The 19,225-nt window shown below is 46.3% G+C and overlaps 1 protein-coding gene across 5 annotated transcripts in view; it reads left to right on the top strand.

Moving 5' to 3' along the window:
* The window catches only part of HP1BP3 (heterochromatin protein 1 binding protein 3), a 101,013-nt gene that overhangs the window by 32,928 nt on the left and 48,860 nt on the right, over nt 1-19,225 (top strand). For 4 of the 5 annotated variants that reach the window (XM_074975537.1, XM_074975539.1, XM_074975540.1 and 1 more), the window contains exon 7: nt 7,782-7,936. The exons of the other annotated variant lie outside the window; for it this stretch is intronic. In XM_074975537.1, coding sequence (XP_074831638.1) covers nt 7,782-7,936 — 155 coding nt within the window. The remainder of the gene's footprint in view (nt 1-7,781; nt 7,937-19,225) is intronic. 5 annotated transcript variants of the gene reach the window in all.

Raw genomic sequence — 19,225 nt, 5'->3', positions numbered from 1 at the left:
GGCTGGGGATTCCCCAACCCAGATGAAAGCTTGAATAACTCTTCACTAGTCTACTGTGTTGTATCAAGCCCCCACTAAATTGTTATAAATGTTTAATTATTTTCTTTCCTGATTCTTCACAAGGATATTTTTGTGTCCCTGAAAGAGTGCCCCTTTCTAATCATCCACCTTCTCCTACTGTGGAATTGATAGGAAAACGGATATGATAGCTAGAGTAAAAGGAACATTGACTTAAAAATCACACTGCTGTCTTTACAGATTAATAGAACTGATGCAAAATTCTTGGGGGAACATTGCCTTTTCAGTTTTGCTTTGTGACTTTGATAGCTGTGTAAAGACAGATTCACAAACTTTCACACAACAATAGGGAATGGGAGAAGAGATATTTTAAAAAGGAAGATATAACTAAAACTGTAGGTGGTCAGTCATTCAGGTAAGGTATATTAACTCCATTGTTTAAAGGTGGGATTGGAAGTGCCCAACTCTGTTAGGCTACTTCGAAAATTCCAGTCAAATTGGCTAGATGTCATGTAAAGCAGTGTTTCTTTAAACTATGTTCCATGGAATGCTGGTGTTCTATCAACACCATACAGGTGTGCCATGAGCGTAGCCAGTAGTAACACTTATGGTATATATTTTCTGTTAAAAGCAAATGCAGCGTTACTACTTTTTCTATGATATCTGATTAAAGTACTTCATTTTGGTTTTGTTGTATATGTTGTGGGCTGGTTGGTTGGCTTGTTTTTGTCTGACAACAGGTTTTTAAAGACAATTTTCATAGGTATTCTGCATAAAAAATATCATTTGGTGTTCCACGGTCTCAGAATTTGAGGCTGGTAGAGACACTGCCCCTTTAAGTTCGAAAAGCTGCCTTACTGTGTCTTTTTTATGAAATATGTAGCCAGGTTCTTCAAGTGTTGATCCTTATAGGTATTTACGGTCGGTGCACGTGTTCTGTATGAACCCAATACTGAAAATTCTTCAATACTATTGTTCACTGGTCCACAGCTGCGCTATGGATCTATTAGTGCTCCCAGCTGAGGACATCAACAGCCTCTCCAGTTCTTTTTATACAATTCATGGTCTGGATCTCCTCCATCCAGTGCTGCTCTTCAGTGCTCTTCTTCATCAAATCAAACTTATAAATATTGTAAATTGTTCAAAGTTTTAAACAGGGGGCTAAAATTTTAGTTCTAAAATAAGTTAGGTGGGGATTTTGGGAGGTTTCTCCAGCTCCCCCACCATTTTGGGTCACTCTTATGCCCAGAGTTCCAGGCCCTTCAAAGGGTGCCATTTGCCCCACTTATTGTATACTAGGCAATCTCATTAATTCGGGCTCTGCTCAAACCCTGGGTTCTCTCTTATTCCCCAACTACATATTCAGAATCTCCAGGTAGGATCCCTCCTGTTTCTCATCCCAACAAATGGAAGTCCTCGAAGGCATAATGACTGAAGCAGAAGCATGATGAAGTCAAATGCCAACAACCACATGAGAGGAATAGATCTCCCCATGAATTCTCTAAAAATGGATCTCCCTTGCCTCTTCTTTCTGCAAGACTCTTATGTCCCGGAACAGGTGTACCTGAAGCAATAGGGAGATTACCTTAGTGGTACTGGGAGCTTCCAGGATACTGAAACCTTGCACTGAAGGGCAGTAACGACTTATGCACTATATAGAAACAAAAGGGATTAGTTTCCTTCTGCACTAATGGTACTGACATTGCACAAATCCTCCACTTCTAAGATGACATGGACATTATAGGCCAAGCCCATGATATCTCAGTATGGGCTCCTCTAGGACCTAGCTGTCTACACAGATCTGGAACCGTCAGTCATTCTCAGATTCAGTCCTGCTCTAAGACATCCTGACTTTGTCCGGCCAACATCTGCCAGTAGCTTGCAGCAACTATAATTTGGAAGCTCCAGTGCAGTCATGTACTCCCCATCTACTCCTGTTCCTTATAGGTCAGACTAGGCTCTTGTGGTACCTTTGGTTCAAATGGTGCAGCATGCTAAGAACAAAAGAATGTCCATAGTGGGTTTAGCCCAGTTTCCTATCTTCCAAAAGTGACCAGTGCTGGAGGATTCAGAAGGAATGGATAGAACAGGGCATTTATCAAGGAATCCATTTCCTACCATACAGTCCCAGCTTCTGGCCATCAGAGGTTTTGGGATATCCAATAGTCATAGGTGGTCCTGCTTTTTCAATTTTTTTTTAGCCCAGTTAGTTTTGGCTTTCAGAATGTCCACTGGCAGGGAGTTCCATAGGCTGGCTGTACATGGGCACGGGGGAGGGAAGAAGTACTTCCTTTTTGTTTGTTTTTTAAACCATCTTCTAAATAATTTCATGATGTAACTTCTGGTTTTGAGTGGTTGCTCATATCTGTTCCGTTGTAGGTGTGTGCTTGCCATATTGATCGGTCTGCCCTCTGCCAGAGGGGTCCACAGGGAGGATTGTGGCCTTGCCTTCATGGAGTAGGATGTTAGAATGTCCTATTCTATAACAGCTTCATGTGTCCCAGTATAGCCAGTGGCTTGGGAGTGGAACGTGCGGTGCCATCCAGGAGGAATCATACACTGGCTATTGTCAGGCACGCATGTGTGTAACAACAGCTATCATTAGGGCAGCTGTAGGGGTGGGAAGTGTTATGAATGGGAGCTGCAAATGAAAGCCTAAACTTACCTGGAGAGCTAGGAAAGAGTTAAACTAACCTGCCTCTGAGAGAAGGGGTTGTGGGGAAGTGGCAAATAGCTAATAGGAGGTAGAGGAAAAATTCAAACCTGAAACTAAATCACAGCAAGTCGTCATCTCTTTTCTTAGAAACTGGAAACAGAAAGCAGAAGGGGATTTCTCCAGGGACAGAGGGAAGGAATGAGGTCTTCCAGAACAGATTCCCTGGGCTCATCAGAAAGTGAGAGTAGGGGAAACGTTTAGATAGTTGAGTAAGGTTGATTGTTTTCATTGTTTGGGTGTTCAGAAACAACATCTGAGCTGGTTATTTGTTCCTTTTGTTCTCTCCTGTAACCAAGAATCTGACCCAGGGAAAATTCCTGTGCTTTGCTTTAATTCATGGGGGTTGTTTAAGCACCAAGCCAGGAGTGTTGTAGGCAAGCCACAAGTGATTCTTATGCTCTATTTTGTGCTGATTAGGCCTTAGCTGGAGTATCGTGTGAAGTTCTGGGCACCACATGTCAAAGATGTGGAGAAATTGGAGAAGAGCAAAAAAAAAAAAAAATTACAGGTGTGACCATTAAGGCATGATTGAAAGAATTAGGTTTAATTTGGGGGAAAAAAAAAGCTGTTCTGTCCCCTCTCGGTTTCTAAGTACCTAAAAGGCTCTTACAAGAAGGTGGGAGAAATTTTTCTCCTTAACTTCTTGAGTGTAGGACAGGAAGTAATGTGCTTAAATTGCAGCAAAGAAGGTTTTGGTTGGACATTAGGAAAAACTTTGTGTGTGGGTGGTTAAGTACTGAAATAGATTGTCTAGAAACATTGTGGAATCTCCATCATTTGAGAGATTTAAGAGCAGATTATATAAACAACTGTGAGGGATAATTTAGATGGTGCTTGGTCCTACCGTGAGTTCAGAGGACAGGACTCGATGACGTTTCAGGGTGCCTTCCACTTCTAGTATTCTGTGATTCAAGTCGCCAGCTACCTGCACTCACAGGATATCCAGATCTATCTGTATCTTCGTGACTGGCTTATCAAGGGCCACTCCAGTCTCTCAGTGCTGTAAGCCACCTGTCAAGCACTGGGCCTGTTGCTAAATGAACAAAAACTAGCATTGGTACTGTGCACGTGACAGTTCAGTGGAGTGATCCTTGATTGTTTCAGAGCCATAGTGTTCCTGCCAGAAGGCAGGTTTAGGGCACTGTCAAATTTGATCATCCAGGGCACTGCCCGCCCAGTCACCATAGCCCAAAATTGTCTCAGGCTATGGGAGCACATGGTGTCATACACTGACGTTATCCAACATTGGAGATTCCAGTTCCTGGGGCAGTTGGCACTAGCCTACTCCCTGACCAGAATCACCTAAACGAACTTCACAGCCCTTCCTTGGGTAATCATCTCCGCATTTGTGATCCATCCCAACTCTGATACTAGAGAGTGTGCTGTTTGTGAATCTGTGGTTTATAGTGTCCCTGATTTCAGATGCATCTGACCTTGTTTTGGGAGTTGTCATGGTACAAGACACAAATCGTTATCACCATGGACTGGCAGTGGCACAAATGGTTCTGCATATTCATGGTTGCAACCTAGTCATTGTAGCCTCACGGTCCCTTCCCAACTGCCCTAGATCTACTTTCTCAGGAACCTGCCTTCCTCTACCACATGAGTGGCTGAATCCTGAGGGGCAACCTGCTTTAGTCAGTTGTGGCAGGTCCTCTTGGAAAGGAGAGAGCCCTCTACCAGGATGATATACCTGACAAAGTGAATTACTTCTGCTCAGCACTGCAGCAGAATATCTCTCAGATCCAGTCATCTTTACAATCCATCTTAGATTACCTGCTTCACTTAAAGCACCAAGGCCTTAATTGTTTCATTGATCAAGATCTACTTAGTGGCCATACCAGTCTTCCACCCTCATGTTCAGTGTAGATCATTGTTCTCGTATGAGATGTCTTTCAGGTTCCTGAAAAGCCTTGACGCTTTCTCCTCATTTTTTTAGGACATGGTTTCCATATGGGATCTCGGCCTTTGTCCTGTCCGGACTCACTAGCTCACCCGTCAAACCTCTGGCTACTGTTACCCTAATTTACCCTAGAGACTATCGCAGGATTACGCTAATGTATTTTATTAAATGCCACTATTGGATTAAAGGAAAAGGGGGAAACTGGCTTTCGAGCACACACCCACATGCACTCACTCTTGCACAGACAAAATCATGCAGATGAAGAATTGCAGCAGGACAAGGAAAGAAGCCAAGGCATAGTGGACTCAGCGAGTCTGGCTGTAGTCATAAATACAGGGCTGCAAGCTGATGGTACGACTCTTTTGTCAGCTTGCTCTTTCTTGTCAATGTTGTAATTAAGAGCGGTCAGTACCATCCATCCTCAAGAGACAGGGCAGGGCCCATGGCTGCCTTCTGTCTCCAACCCCCTGCCCTCCCTGGCCATCCAAGACCATCTCCTGCAGAGATGTGATGTCAAGAAGGAGAGAAAGGGGATGGGGTGGGACTTCCCATAGTTTAGAACACATCTTTTATATATTTCAGTCCAGTGGCAATTGTCCTTTCTCATTGCCCCAGGACTCAGTATGACCATGAGTCATCAGCTAACAGCAGATGAAACTTTGACCTCCTTTTGATAGAGCCTCCTTCTCTCTCTTGGATGGATTTTTTTGTAGGACTCAGCTCCTGTTATAATACTCTGGCCATCAAGGTTCTGCTGGTAGGCGGTTGTCTAGACAGGCTGCCTTTAGGGACTGAGTTCATTGCGCACACAACCACATTCATGCTTTCCTCACTCTCACATAGGAAAGCTCACGTCAGAGAGAGAAATATTCCCTACAAAGGAAAAGTCAGAATTTCTTAGGCTTATGGTATCTATAAAGCGGGTCTTTGCCCACGAAAGCTTATGCTCCAAAATATGTTAGTCTGTAAGGTGCCACAGGACTTCTTGTTGTTCTTGAAGATACAAACTATCACGGCTACCTCTGTGATACTTCTTACCAACTTGTAATAGTCAATATAGACCCAGCAGCTACAACAAAACACAGCCGTATAGAACAAAACTGCATCTACAAAACAAAGCTACTATCCTATTACAAAGCTTGCAGAAAGTTACAGGGCTTAAAACCAGCAATGACTAAAAGATACAGAACTTACATCTGCATTGTACTGGACTGAGCAGAGGCTTTATACGATAGTTAGCGTCTCCTTTTCATGCCTGTCATGGAGGTTGCATTTCTCGTAGCTATTAGCTTGCTGAGGTATCTCTGAGATTAAAGCCCTCATCTCAAAGTGCCTGTACACTGTGTTCTAGAAAGACCAGGTCCAACTGTTACGCCATCCCAGCTTCCTGCCAAACATAGTGTCTCCGTTCTTTGTCAATCAGGATATCCTTCTCCTAGTTGTCTGGTCAAAGCCTCACACCTCCAGTGAGGAAACTTGTTTGCCAAACAAGATGTCGGCTGTGCTCTGGCTTTCTTCCTGGAGCACACCAAGCTGTATATCTACTTAACTCTTCATTGTGGTGGCTGACAGGATGAAGGGCCTCCCAGTGGTTTTTCTTAGGGGATTTCAGCCTAGATCACCATCTTCATCCATATGTGCTACAAGATGAGAAAAGGTTTACCTCCAGCCATGGTGATGGCTCATTCCACAAGGGCCCAGGCATCAGCTGCCTTTCCTCATGCATATGTCTATCCAGGAGATGTGCAACATACTTTTCAGTATACACATTCATAAAACGTTGTGCCATCACCCTGCATGCTCTAGATGACATTACTTTTGATGGAGCTGTGTTGCGATTGACATGTCCACAAAGTCGTACATGGTGAAATAAACTTGAGCAAACCTGTGGGGGTGGGATGGAGGTAGCTTTTTGTAACTGTTCTTTGAGATGTGACGGTCATGTCCGAAGTATGACCTACCCTCCTTCCCCTGTGTTGGATTTGCAGCAAAAGGAACTGAAGGGAGCAGGGTCAGCAGAACCTCTGATGCCCCTGCATACACACATCACTCCAGATGTCTCCAGAGCTCATCTTTTACAGATATCCCTGAGGGGAAAAACTTCTGGTACTAGTGCATGTGGCAAGCACATGCCTATAATGGAATGGATATGAGCAACAGATCTCAAAGAACAACAATTATGAAAAGTTAGTAAGGTTTGTGGGTTTTGTTTTTGCAACTACATCCAAAATTAATACCTAAAATACCTTCTGAGTTTCATCATAAACTTCACTGTTTACCTTCTGGCATTTTGCCCATAGACACCGCACAGCATGAGAGAGCGGGGGGCTCTCCTCTCTTGACAGGCACAGAGGTCTAGCCTTCTACCTTCATGTAACTCCCTTTTGAAGTCTCCAAGACTGTTAATATTGTGGGGGAAAAAATAAGGCAAAAGCTCCCTTCCTAAAGACATTTTAAGTAGATTTTTCTCATGCCTCACTCTTTAAGATTTTATGAAAGCCTCTTCATCTCAAACTCTCAAGGCCCACTTGCAGAGAACCCAGTCAGAATCAGTAGCTTCCGAACATGGAATCCTTAGAGATATTCAGAGCAGCTCCTTGGATTTCTGTGCACATCTGCACCATACATGCTTGCCCCAGGTCAGCTGGGGATGCTTGGAATGGCTCAGTGGTCTTCCGCTCTGTGGCACAGCATCCTTCCTTGAATCATCTTCCTCAATTAGCACCACTTGCTAGTCAACCTCTGTGAATCCCTGCAGGGGATCAGCACTTGAAGAAAGGAAGCTTAACTGCTTGCCAGTAACAGGAGTTATTTGAGAGGTGTGGACCCTGTTGGTATTCTTAACCCACTTCACAGGATTCACAACGTATCAGGAACAAGAGATGCAGATGAATTGTGCTACCCCATATGCAATCAGTTGGAAGGCATGAATGGAGGAGTGAGGAGGCACAGAGTGTAAGTGTGGATCAATGAATGTAGCTGTTGAAGAATTTCCAGTCTGGGGTGCCACATGCACACCAATAGCAAATACCCATAAAAACTACCTTTCTTGCAGAAGTCCAGTTGCATGTAGCAATTTGAGAATACGTGGTGCCCTAGTCCCTGTTTTTTAACTTTAGATATATTTTTCAAAATATATTTCAGAGAAGTATCTCTACATGTACTCCAGAACATCAAGTCAAACTAGAAGACATCCTTCCATTGGCCTTTACTCGGCTTTGTGAACCTAAGGAAGCTTCATACAGCCTGATTAAAAAATACGTGTCACAATATTACCCCAAACTCAAAGTGGACGTAAGGTAGGTGCAGGTGGTACAAATTCATAACTCAAGTATCGGAGGGGTAGCCGTGTTAGTCTGGATCTGTAACAGCAACGAAGGGTCCTGTGGCACCTTACAGACTAACAGAAAAGTTCTGAGCATGAGCCTTCGTGAGCACAGACTCACTTCATCTGATGATCACGAAAGCTCATGCTCAAAACTTTTCTTTCGTGATCATCAGATGAAGTGAGTCTGTGCTCACGAAGGCTCATGCTCAGAACTTTTCTGTTAGTCTGTAAGGTGCCACAGGACCCTTCGTTGCTGTTACAAATTCATAACTAGTATCTTTAAATACCATTTCCATTGGCTTGCCTTCTTTTTCATTAAGGAGATTGTTACTTTAGTAAGCTGCAGACAGATGGCATTTTTAGCTCTGTTTGTAATACCCTCCTACAAGCCAAAAATTAAATGGTTTTTACTGTGAATTTTTATTTTGTGTGCCACATTCGAAATTTCTGATCCATGAGGCAGCATTGTTTATATTACATGTTCAGCAGTAATATAAATGGAATCACTTCAGTCCTTCTTTGAGTGATTGCTCTTGTACATTCCAATAGGTGTGTACACACACCACGTGCACAACTTTTAGCAACACCTGTCTGGTTGCTTGTGGAGCCCCTTGCAGTGGCACCTTCATGTTGCAGTACAGTAAACTTTCGTCTCTGGCATTTTATTATCCACAACTCTCAAATAACTGGCATTTTAACAATAAATAAATTTTAGTTATGTTTTCCTTAAGTACAGTGGAAGTAAATGCAAATACAGTATTGGAGAGGTAGCAGAGTTAGTCTGTATCTTCAAAAACAAGAAGTCATCCTGTGGCATCTTAGACTTACAGATGTTTTGGAGCATAAGCTTTCGTGGGCAAAGACCCACTTCATCAGATGCATGAGTGGGCAAAATACAGGATAAGTTTACAGTGCACCATGCTACTATTGATAAAGTATTCTGCATACATTTTTTTTCTTAATATCTACTCTTGTTTTTCTTTAGTGTTATGCATTGCTAGATATACCCCTCTATTATCCAGAATATTTGAATATCCGGCAACTTCCCAGTCCCAGTGCTTCCAATATAAAACAATTTACTGTACTGTATTCTCCAAAATATGTTAGTTGATAAGGTGTCACAGGACTTCTTGTTGTTGTTGAAGATACAGACTAACTCTGCTCCCCCCCAGTACTTTACTGTATATAGGACATTGCCGATCCATTGATCCCTCAGTTCCTTCTTGCTGCTGGTGATTGCCATGGGAGCTTCTATTTGCAATTGCTCTGAAAGTGCTGTGCGTGCTATTCATAGTTGCCATAGCTGTACATATTTTATGTTCTGTTTAGATTCAGTTAGATTTTGGGAGGTGGGAGTGTTCTTCCCCTGGTCTTCCACTGCTTTCAGTTCCCTTGACCAGGACATGTTGAAGTCTCAGGGGTTTAAGTCCTATGAGAGCTATGGGAAGCTTGTGCTCAAAGAGGATCAGCACTCTTCATGCCTCAAGTGTCTGGTAGTCAAACTGAGAAGTGCCTTATTTACAAGACAAAAAAGCACTCAAGTAGTACTTTAAAGACTAAAAAATAATTTATTAGATGAGCTTTCGTGGGACAGACCCACTTCTTCAGACCATATCCAGAACAGACTCGATATTTAAGGCACAGAGAACCAAAAACAGTAATCAAGGAGGACAAATCAGAAAAAAAATGATCAAGGTGAGCAAATTAGAGAGTAGATGGGTAGAAGGAGGGGGAGATCAAGAATTAAATTAAGCCAAGTATGCAAACAAGCTCCTATAGCGACTCAAAATTCCCATCCTGGTTCAAACCACGTGTTAATGTGCTGAATTCGAATATAAAAGACAGCTCGGCTGTCTCCCTTTCACGAGTGGTGTGAAAATTTTTCTTCAGTAACACACACACTCTTCAGTCATTAACAGAATGGCCCACTCCATTAAAATGTTGACTAACCGGTTTGTGGATCTGGAGTGTTTTTATGTCTGTTTTGTGCCCATTAACTCTGTCTAAGGGAATTTGAAATCTGTCCAATGTACAAAGCATCTGGGCATTGATGGCATATATGATAGTTGAGGAACATGAGAATGTGCCTGTGATTCTGTGAATAACCTGGTTAGGTCCAGTGATGGTATTTCCAGAAAAGATATGTGGACAAAGCTGTCAGCGGGCTTTGTTGCAGGGAAAGGTTCCAGGACTGGTATTCCTGGGGTATAGATTATGGCTTTTGATGAGGATCCTCATAAGGTTGGGAGGTTGTCTGTAGGAGAGAACAGGCCTGTCACCTAGGGCCTTCTGGAGCGTGCCATCCTGATTAAGTATAGGTCGTAGGTTTTTAATAATTCATTGCAGTGGTCTGAGTTGGGGGCTGTAGGTGATGACCAATGGTGTTCTGTTCTTGTCTTTTTTGGGCCTATCTGGGAGTAGCTGGTCTCTGGGTATTCGTCTGGCCCTGTCAATTTGTTTGTTTCTCCTGGTGGGTAAGTCAGGTTTATGAATATTTGATAAAGATCTTGTAGTTTCTGGTCTGTCTGACAAGTGCTTGTTTGTTTTGATAGTATATAGACTAGCACGTCTCTCTCACTTACTATTTACAAGAGTTTCACACCTAGTACAACAAATGCAACCATTGCCTAAAGCATCTGCTAGTAATGGAGGCAGCACTTTGCCCCCTAATTGCTGCTGGAGTCACTGGCAGCATTGGTGACCAGTGCACTGGACTCAGTGCAGGACCCCATAGCAGAGAGGAAAGAGTGCTGCAAGGGGGCACCAGCACCACTCCCTGCCACACGGGGTGGATTCAGGCATGTAGTGCTGTTCTTCGGGTGCCCTATGGGTGCTCCACCTTAAATGTCAGGCTTTCCCTGGCACCGCAGATTGGAGACACCGCGCATGCGCAAGCTCCGATCTTTGCACCCTAACCCTATGAAGCCTGAGAGAAGAACGGCCCTCGTAGCAAAGAGAACTGGCATGTTATAACATTGACATAGCCGCCCTGAGCAAGACCAGACTGGCAGAGGAAGGATCCATCTGCGAACCAAAAGGAGGAAAGGCAGGCCAGAAAATAAAGACAGAGTCCACGGAGTGGGACTTGCTATCAAGACATTACTTCTGCACCAGCTTCCTGACATTCCAACTTGCATCAGTGAGCATCTGATCAAGCTCTGCTTCCCCCTCAACACCTCTCGCAACGTTAGTCATCAGCATTTATGCCCCCACTCTGACTAGCAGCGACAAAACAAAGGAAAGTTTCTATGAGGACCTTGACCATCTTGTGAAAGCAACTACTCCTAGTGACAAGCTTCTCCTGTTGGGTGACTTCAACTCCAGGATCAGCAAGGACTGTAGGACCCAGAAAGGGGTGCTGGGGCATCATGGTGTTGGTAACATGAATGCCAATGGCCGCCTCCTGCTGAGCTTGTGTGCAGAAAACAAACTGACGATTACCAGCACTCTCCTCAGGCAAGCTGATAAATACAAGACCACACGGATGCACCTGAGATCAAAACAGTGGAACCTGATTGACTCTGTCATCAGTCGCAGGTGGGACATTAGAGATGTTAAGATCACCAGGGTCATGCAGGGAGTTGAGTGCTGGACTGATCAGACTCGTCAGATGAGTCCTTATGCTGCACATCACACCACTGAACTGCGAAAAGCTCAAGGTTGTCAGATCCTCCTTCAACATCGCGAAGCTGCAACATACTGGTTATCATGAGGAATTCGCAGCCTGCCTTGACGTAGTGCTGGTGTCCCAGGGACCTCTGACTGGAGACCCAACACAAAAGTGGGACCAGTTCAAAACCCTGGTGACAGTCAGCCAAGTCAACACTGGGACTGAAAAAGAGTTCACCAAGACTGGCTTAATGAAAATATTGAGGCCATCAGGAAGATCTGAGTGGAAAAAACAATCTGCTATGGCAAAACGATCAGTCCTCAATCTCCAAGTGTGATTGTTTTAAACACCTTCAGAGCCAGGCGCAAACAGCACTTCACAAAATGCAAGATAAGTGGTGGGAGAGTAAAGCTGATGGAGTTCTTGGTGTCAGCATAGTATTGGACTTCAAGGTGTTCTTCAGTGCTATCAAAGCTGTATATGGACCTTCAAAGCCTGTCCTGTCTGCAGATGGCATGACTCTTCTGAGAGAGAAGAACAGCATCAGCAATAGGTGGAGAGAGCACTTCAGTAACCTTCACAACGGACCCTCCATTGTCGACCCTGTGGCCCTAGACTAGATCCCTCAAACCCACAATAGACAGTCTCTTGACCTGCCCCCTACAATGGATGAGGTCAAAAAGGCAATCAGCCAGACCACCTCTGGCAAAGCCCCTGGGATGGACGGTATCCGTGCTGAAATTTTCAAAGCGGCAGGACCAGTGTCACTTGAAGACTTTTACAACATCTTGATCAGCATCTGGGAAGAAGCCATGCCCAGTGACTTTAAGGATGCAACAATCATCTCGCTCTTCAAGAACAAGGGCAACAAAGCTGACTGTGGAAATTATCGGGGCATCTCCCTTCTTTGTACTGCTGGGAAGATCTTGGCTGGAGTCATCCTCAACCGTCTGATCACCAGCATCTCGGAGGAGAACCTACCAGAGACAGTGTGGTTTTCGCCCAGGCCACAGCATCATTGACGTGATTTTTGCTGTTTGTCAGGTCCAGAAAAAGTGCATAGAGCTGAACTTGGATCTGTATGCTGTCTTTATAGACCTTACCAATGCGTTTGACACTGTCAGAGAGGCCCTGTGGATTATCCTGTCAAAACTTGGCTGCCGGAGAAGATTTGTTAACCTCATACACCTGTTTCACGATGACATGACTGGCTTTGTTCTTTCAAATGACGAGTCCTCAGATCCATTTGAGATATCCAATGGTGTGAAGCAAGTGTGCGTGTTGGCCCCAGTGGTGTTCACCCTCTTTTTCACATGCATCTGCAGCCACACAGCTAAGGACCTGGACCATAGAGTCTACATAAAATACAGACTTGATGGGTCACTTTTCAACCTTTGTTGTCTGAATGCTAAAACCAAGACGCTTGAGATGCTCATCCTTGAAGCTCTTTTTGCTAATGACTGTGCACTTATGGCACACAAGGAATCTGATCTCCAGCTGATCATCAGCAAGTTTGCTGATGCCACTCATTTCTTTGGTTAGACCAGTAGTAGTAGTAGGCATCCTTCAGTCTGCATAGACTATGGATCACACCCTTTAAAGTTTCAATTGAGGACTTCATTTACAGCGTCTGTTATGACTATGAAGACCCACACGAGAGTGACAGTCCTTGCTGCATCTCTTGCAGATGTAGTGGGTGTCTGGCAAGTCCTTAGTGTGCTTTCTGTGCACTCGCTTCTCCTCTGCTAGCTGTCTGATCTTCATCTCGCCCTTCTGAAGGCCCTTGTGTAACCCCTGCCTCCATCTGCTGCAGTTGTCTGCTAGTTCTTCCCAGTTGTCCAGCTTGATGTCTACCTCTCTGAGGTCTCTCTTGCAGACATCTTTGTAGCGCAACTGGGGGCGTCCGGGAGGTCTTTTGCCAGAGGCTAGCTCACCGCACAGGATGTCTTTTGGAATCCTTCCATCATTCATCCTGTGGACGTGGCCAAGCCAGCGGAGCCGACGCTGCGTGAGGAGGGTGTGCATGGTTGGGATTCCAGCTTGCTCGAGGACGGCGGTGTTGGTCACTCTGTCCTTCCATGATATTCCAAGGATGTGCCTGAGGCAGCGCAAGTGGAAGACGTTCAGCCTCTTTTCCTGGCGAGCATACAGGGTCCAAGTCTCGCTGCCATAAAGGAGGGTGCTGAGGATGCAGGCTCTGTAGACTTGCATTTTGGTGTGAGTGTACAGCTTGTTGTTCCACACTGTTGCTGAGTCTGGACAAAGTTGTGGCCGCTTTTCCGATCCTCCTATTTAGCTCAGTGTCCAACGACAGGGTGTCAGTGATGGTGGACCTGAGGTAAACGGACTCGTGGATGACCTCTAACGTATAGTTGTCAATGCTGATTGATGGGGATTCAGCAACATCCTGACCGAGTATGTTGGTCTTCTTTAGGCTGATGGTAAGCCCAAAGTCCTTGCACGCTTTGGAGAAGTGATCCAGCAGTTTTTGAAGCTGGTCTTCTGTGTGAGACACTACAGCAGCATTGTCTGCGAACAGCATGTCTCTGATGAGGACTTCTCGCACCTTAGACTTAGCTTTCAGCCTTGCAAGGTTAAACAGTTTCCCATCAGATCTTGTGTGCAGCAAGATGCCCTCTGTTGAAGATCCAAAGGCATGCTTCAGGAGGAGAGCGAAGAAGATCCCGAACAATGTCGGAGCAAGCACGCATCCTTGTTTGACGCCTCTCCTGATTCTGAAAGCATCCGATAATGCGCCGTCATATTGGATGGTTTCTCTCATGTCTTCGTGGAAAGACTGGATCATCTTGAGTAACCGTGGAGGACAGCCTATCTTGTGGAGCAGTTTGAACAGACCTTCCCTCCTGACCAAGTCAAAGGCCTTGGTCAGGTTGATGAAGGCTATGTAGAGTGACTTCGTCTGCTCCCTGCACTCCTCCTGCAGCTGCCTTAGAGAGAAGACCATGTCGACGGTAGACCTCTCTGCGTGGAATCCACACTGCGATTCGGGGTACACCCTCTCAGCAATCTTCTGGAGTCTGCCAAGGATGATGCGAGTGAACAGTTTACCAGTGACGCTTAGGAGGGAGATTCCATGGTAGTTGTTGCAGTTGCTTCTGTCTCCTTTGTTCTTATACAACATTACAATGTTAGCGTCGCACATATCCTGTGGAACCTAACCCTCGTTCCAGCACAGGCACAGTAGCTCATGTAGGGGTTCCAGGAGTGTGTCGGCAGCACATTTGATTACCTCTGGTGGTATACCATCCTGACTAGGGGCCTTTCCTGCTGTCGATGGCTCTCTTCAGTTCATCCACAGTTGGTTCTTGATCCAGTTCGTCCATTACTGGTAGGAGCTCGATGGCATCGAGGGCTGCGTCAACCGCAACGTTATCGCGTGAGTACAGCTCGGAGTAGTGCTCAACCCAGCGCTCCATCTATTTGGCTTTGTCAGCGATGACTTCACCAGGTTTGGATTTCAGAGGTGCCATCTTGTTCTGGGTGGGTCCTAATGCCTTCCTCATACCCTCGTACACTCTTCTGAGATTACCAAAGTCGGTACAGGTCTGGATGTTGCTGCATAGCTGGAGCCAGTGGTGGTTGGCACAGCGCCTGGCTGTCTGCTGTACTGTTCTTCTGGCCTCTCTAAGCGCTTGCTGGGTTCTCTGGGTTGGTGAGCGTTTGTACTCCAGGAGTGCAGCGTGCTTCTTTTGAATGACTGGAATCATCTCATCGGAGTTAGCTTCGAACCATCGTTCGTGTTTCTAGCTCTTCTTCCAAACACTGACAAGGCCGTGTTGTAAACTGTATCCCTCAGATGTTGCCATTTGGATGTCGCATCGGCGCCCCCAGGGCCGCTGCACAGATTTTCTTGGAGGGTCTCTGAACTTTTCAGCTTTCTCCGAGTTTGCTGCCTTTCTGGCGTCAGTGCGGGACCTTCCAGCAGGTTTAGAATGGTACAGCTTCTTCGGTCTCAGCTTTAGCTTGGAGCAAACTAGCGAGTGATCTGTATCACAGTCAGCACTATGATAGCTGCATGTCAAAAGGACATTTTTGAGGTTATTACGCCTAGTGATGACCACGTCTAGTTGATGCCAGTGCTTCGAGCGTGGGTGTCTCCATGACACTCTGTGCTGGGGCTTCGTTCAGAAGAACGTGTTTGTGATGCAGAGATTGTGGTACATGCACAGTTCAAGGAGATGCTGTCCATTGTCATTCATTTTTCCCACACCGAAGTGTCCTAAGCAGGAAGGCCATGAAGCCCAATCAGCTCCAACTCTTGCATTGAAGTCACCCAAGATGTACAGTTGTTCACGAGCAGGTATTTGCGTTACAGCAGCACTAAGCACGTCATAGAACTTGTCTTTTACTTCTGGTGTGGCATACAGGGTTGGAGCATAAGTGCTGATCAGGTGGACAGGACCGGCGCAAGTTTGAAGCATGATCCGAAGAAGTCTTTCTGATCCGCCCATGACTAAATCCACCATTTGTAGAAGGGTGTTTGACAGCAAAGCCAACACCATGCTCTCTGGGTTCTTCTTGGGCTTTACCCTGCCAGAAAAAGGCGTAGTCCTTTTCCTTTAGAGATCCCGAATCTGCTAGTCGTGTCTCTCGCAGTGCAGCGATATCAGCTCGGAGCCTCTTCAGTTCCTCATTGATGACAGCGGTCTTTCGGGTGTCACTGATGTCCTGAAGATCTTCAGTCAAGCCGGTCAGCATGGTCCGCATGTTCCAGCAAGCAAGCTTAAATTGTTGTTTCTCATTTCTTGTTGGTTTTTCTTATTGGTTTGCCTGGTGTCCAAAATTTCAGTCGCTTGTCAGGTTCAGGAACCTTAAGCCTCACGCGCCCAGCGAGGCAGGTGAACTGTGGCGGGACAGTACCGTATTGGCTGGGGGCTGCCCAGCTTGAGGCGGGCGGTGACTGTCCAGTGAGATGCGAGGATCTTTCCCACCATCGAAGGCAACCCCTGGCGCTCATTCTGTATGCCAGTCGAGCAAGAGCTTATAACCGGTATCTGTTGCCTCCCATGTTGATGCAACGCTGTTCAGCGATACCGGAGTACCTCTCTGGGCGCAAGCCTGGGCACTTATGGAGACACTGGGCTGCGCGGACACCAGTGTCCCCCTCTCGGCTTTACTGATATAGTCCAAAGGAGAGGGTAACCTCCACGTCTGGTACCAGCTCAGCTGCAGGAGTTGCCGGGACAGTGCCAGAAGTTGACATTGAACCGTCTTCGGACTCCACTCCAGATTTTCTGTCGGGTTTACTCCCTTAGCCTTTTCTCCTTCCCAGGATAACCCATAAGGCAGTGGGGTGTGGAGAATGTGGTTAAGGATCCCCCTACTTCATACCTCTCTGTCACCACGAGTCACCATAGCTCCCTGCAGAGCAATGACCTCATATCCCCAGGACCCTCCTCCCCACCTTTCGCCGCCCCTTCCCCCAGCTACCATCACCATAGGACCCTCCCCAACCCACTACCCCCATCTGCTCCCATGTCTGCCCTCCTCACTGCACTGGCCCCTCTCCCCCCAGCTGCTCTCAGTGCCCCCTGGTCCACCTTTCCCCATCGCTCCTCAAGCTCTTCTCTTCAGACACTCCTTTTCCTGGTAGTGCTTCCTTGCAGGGCACAGGTGGAACACCATACCTGAAAAGGACAACACGGGGCTCCTCCCTCGGCAAACTCCCTTCCCTGTTAGCTGCTGCCCCCTGTTCGCTGTTCACCTTGTTCGCTGGGAGCTCCCTTCTTATAGAGAGAGCTGCTAGCTGGTCAGGCCCGGCTGAAAGCCTTGCTTCCAGTCTAATCAGCCCTTGAAGGCTCACCGGGCAGGGAACTCCCCCAATTCACACCTTGCAAACTGCTCTTCTCTGCACAGCACAAGCTCAGGCACCCAGGCAGCTGATCAAGCTGCAGACAGACATAACCCACCAGCTCACCACACAGCCCCCCAAATCCTACACTCACCCAAGCTCCTCTAGGACGCTTTGCCCAGAGGCAAACTCCCTTCCCTGTTAGCTGCTGCCCCCTGTTAGCTGGGAGCTCCCTTTGGTTTGACCATCAGCCTAGGAAAGACTGAGGTACTGTTTTGACCTGCTCCAGAATCTGCTGTTCTCCCTGCTTCAATCTTTATGGAAGGAACAGAGTTAAAAACAGTAGAGGAGTTCAAGTATCTTGGCAGTGTGATAGCCAGTGATGGTTCCCTTGACAAAGAAATCAATGCCAGAATCTGCCAGGCCAGCTGGGCACTAGGACTTATGAGAGCGCAAGTGTTGGATATTGTGCTGATTCAACAGTCCACTAAACTGAAAGTGTACAAGGGTGTAGTCCTGACCAGTGTCCTGTATGGCTATGAAATCTGGACCTTGTACAGAAAATATATAAAACTGCTGGAGTGCTTCCACACACGCAGCCTGAGGTCAATACTGCACATTCGATGTCAAGACAGAGTTACAAACCTGGAAGTCCTGGACAGAGCAGGAACTAAGCGCATTGAAGCCGTGATTCTGAAAGCCCGGCTTCGCTGGACAGGGCACATCATATGAATGGAAGAGTCAAGAATCCCTAAGCAGCTCCTCTATGGTGAACTCTCCCTGGGCAAAAGGAATCAAGGTAGGCCTCACAAGAGAGAGAGAGACTGCCTGAAGGCAAGCATTGCTCATGCTGGTTTAAAAGCAGATCAGCTAGAGCAGTATACAAAAGACCGAACAGGCTGGCGTATGACAACTTTGAAGAGCAGTGATGCATACGCCTCATTGATGCTTGTGAGAGGAAGGCGGCAGCAGCAGCAGCAGTCACACCAAGAGAGCCAGGACAACTCCCTTGCCCCCACTGTGAATGCCCATGCCGTTCAAAGCGTGGACTTCTCGGCCACATGTACGTCCACAACCAATGAGCCTCTGCAAGCTCAAGACGTCATTGTCAGACACGACGGACTACCTTCATCACAAGCATGGTCCGGACTCGGCCAGTTCTCTCAACCACCAGCATCTGCAGAGGGAGCTTCTGCCTTCTCCTCGGCCTTGACCGTTCTTTTTTCTTCCCCTTCCCTCCTGGTTTGTTTACCTGAAATAGAGACTCTTATAGTTAATAGTTAAAGTTAGAGTTGAAGTTTAAAGTTGACGTATTCCAGTTTAAAGTTGTCTAAGTTAACAGCCACTAACAGTTAAGTCTTGTTGGCAGCTCCTGTGGAGCCAAACGGACTCTTTATTCTTATTTAAGTGAGCTTAATTTATAAGTTAGAGAAACTGTTATAACCATGCCCAGCACAGCTGTTTTTAAGAAATGAAACACTTATTGTGAGGCAATGCCTGCCTTGGACGGCCATTCTAAATGTATTCAGTGTTTGGTACAAGGGCACATTCCACAAAAGTGCCCGTGTTGTTCAAAACTTATCGCAGGGGCTCGAAGGGACAGGGAAATATGGCTGCGCATGGTCCTGTTCGATCAGGCCCTCCAGCTTTGTTCTCAAAAGCGCTGAGCCTTCCCAAGATAGCACTCTGCACTTGTGCTGGCTTTCATTTGAAGCTTCTGTGCATAAGCATCCAAGAGTCTCCCCGACTCAATTGTTGCCTAGTTTACACAGAGGAATGACGAGTGAGGCTGAGTGTGCTGCTGAAGCAGTCTCTGGCACGTCTAAAAAGGCCAAGAC

This window comes from Carettochelys insculpta, chromosome 23 (assembly GCF_033958435.1).
Source record: "Carettochelys insculpta isolate YL-2023 chromosome 23, ASM3395843v1, whole genome shotgun sequence".
Lineage (NCBI taxonomy): Eukaryota > Metazoa > Chordata > Testudines > Carettochelyidae > Carettochelys > Carettochelys insculpta.
This window is presented reverse-complemented; position numbering and strand designations above follow the sequence as displayed.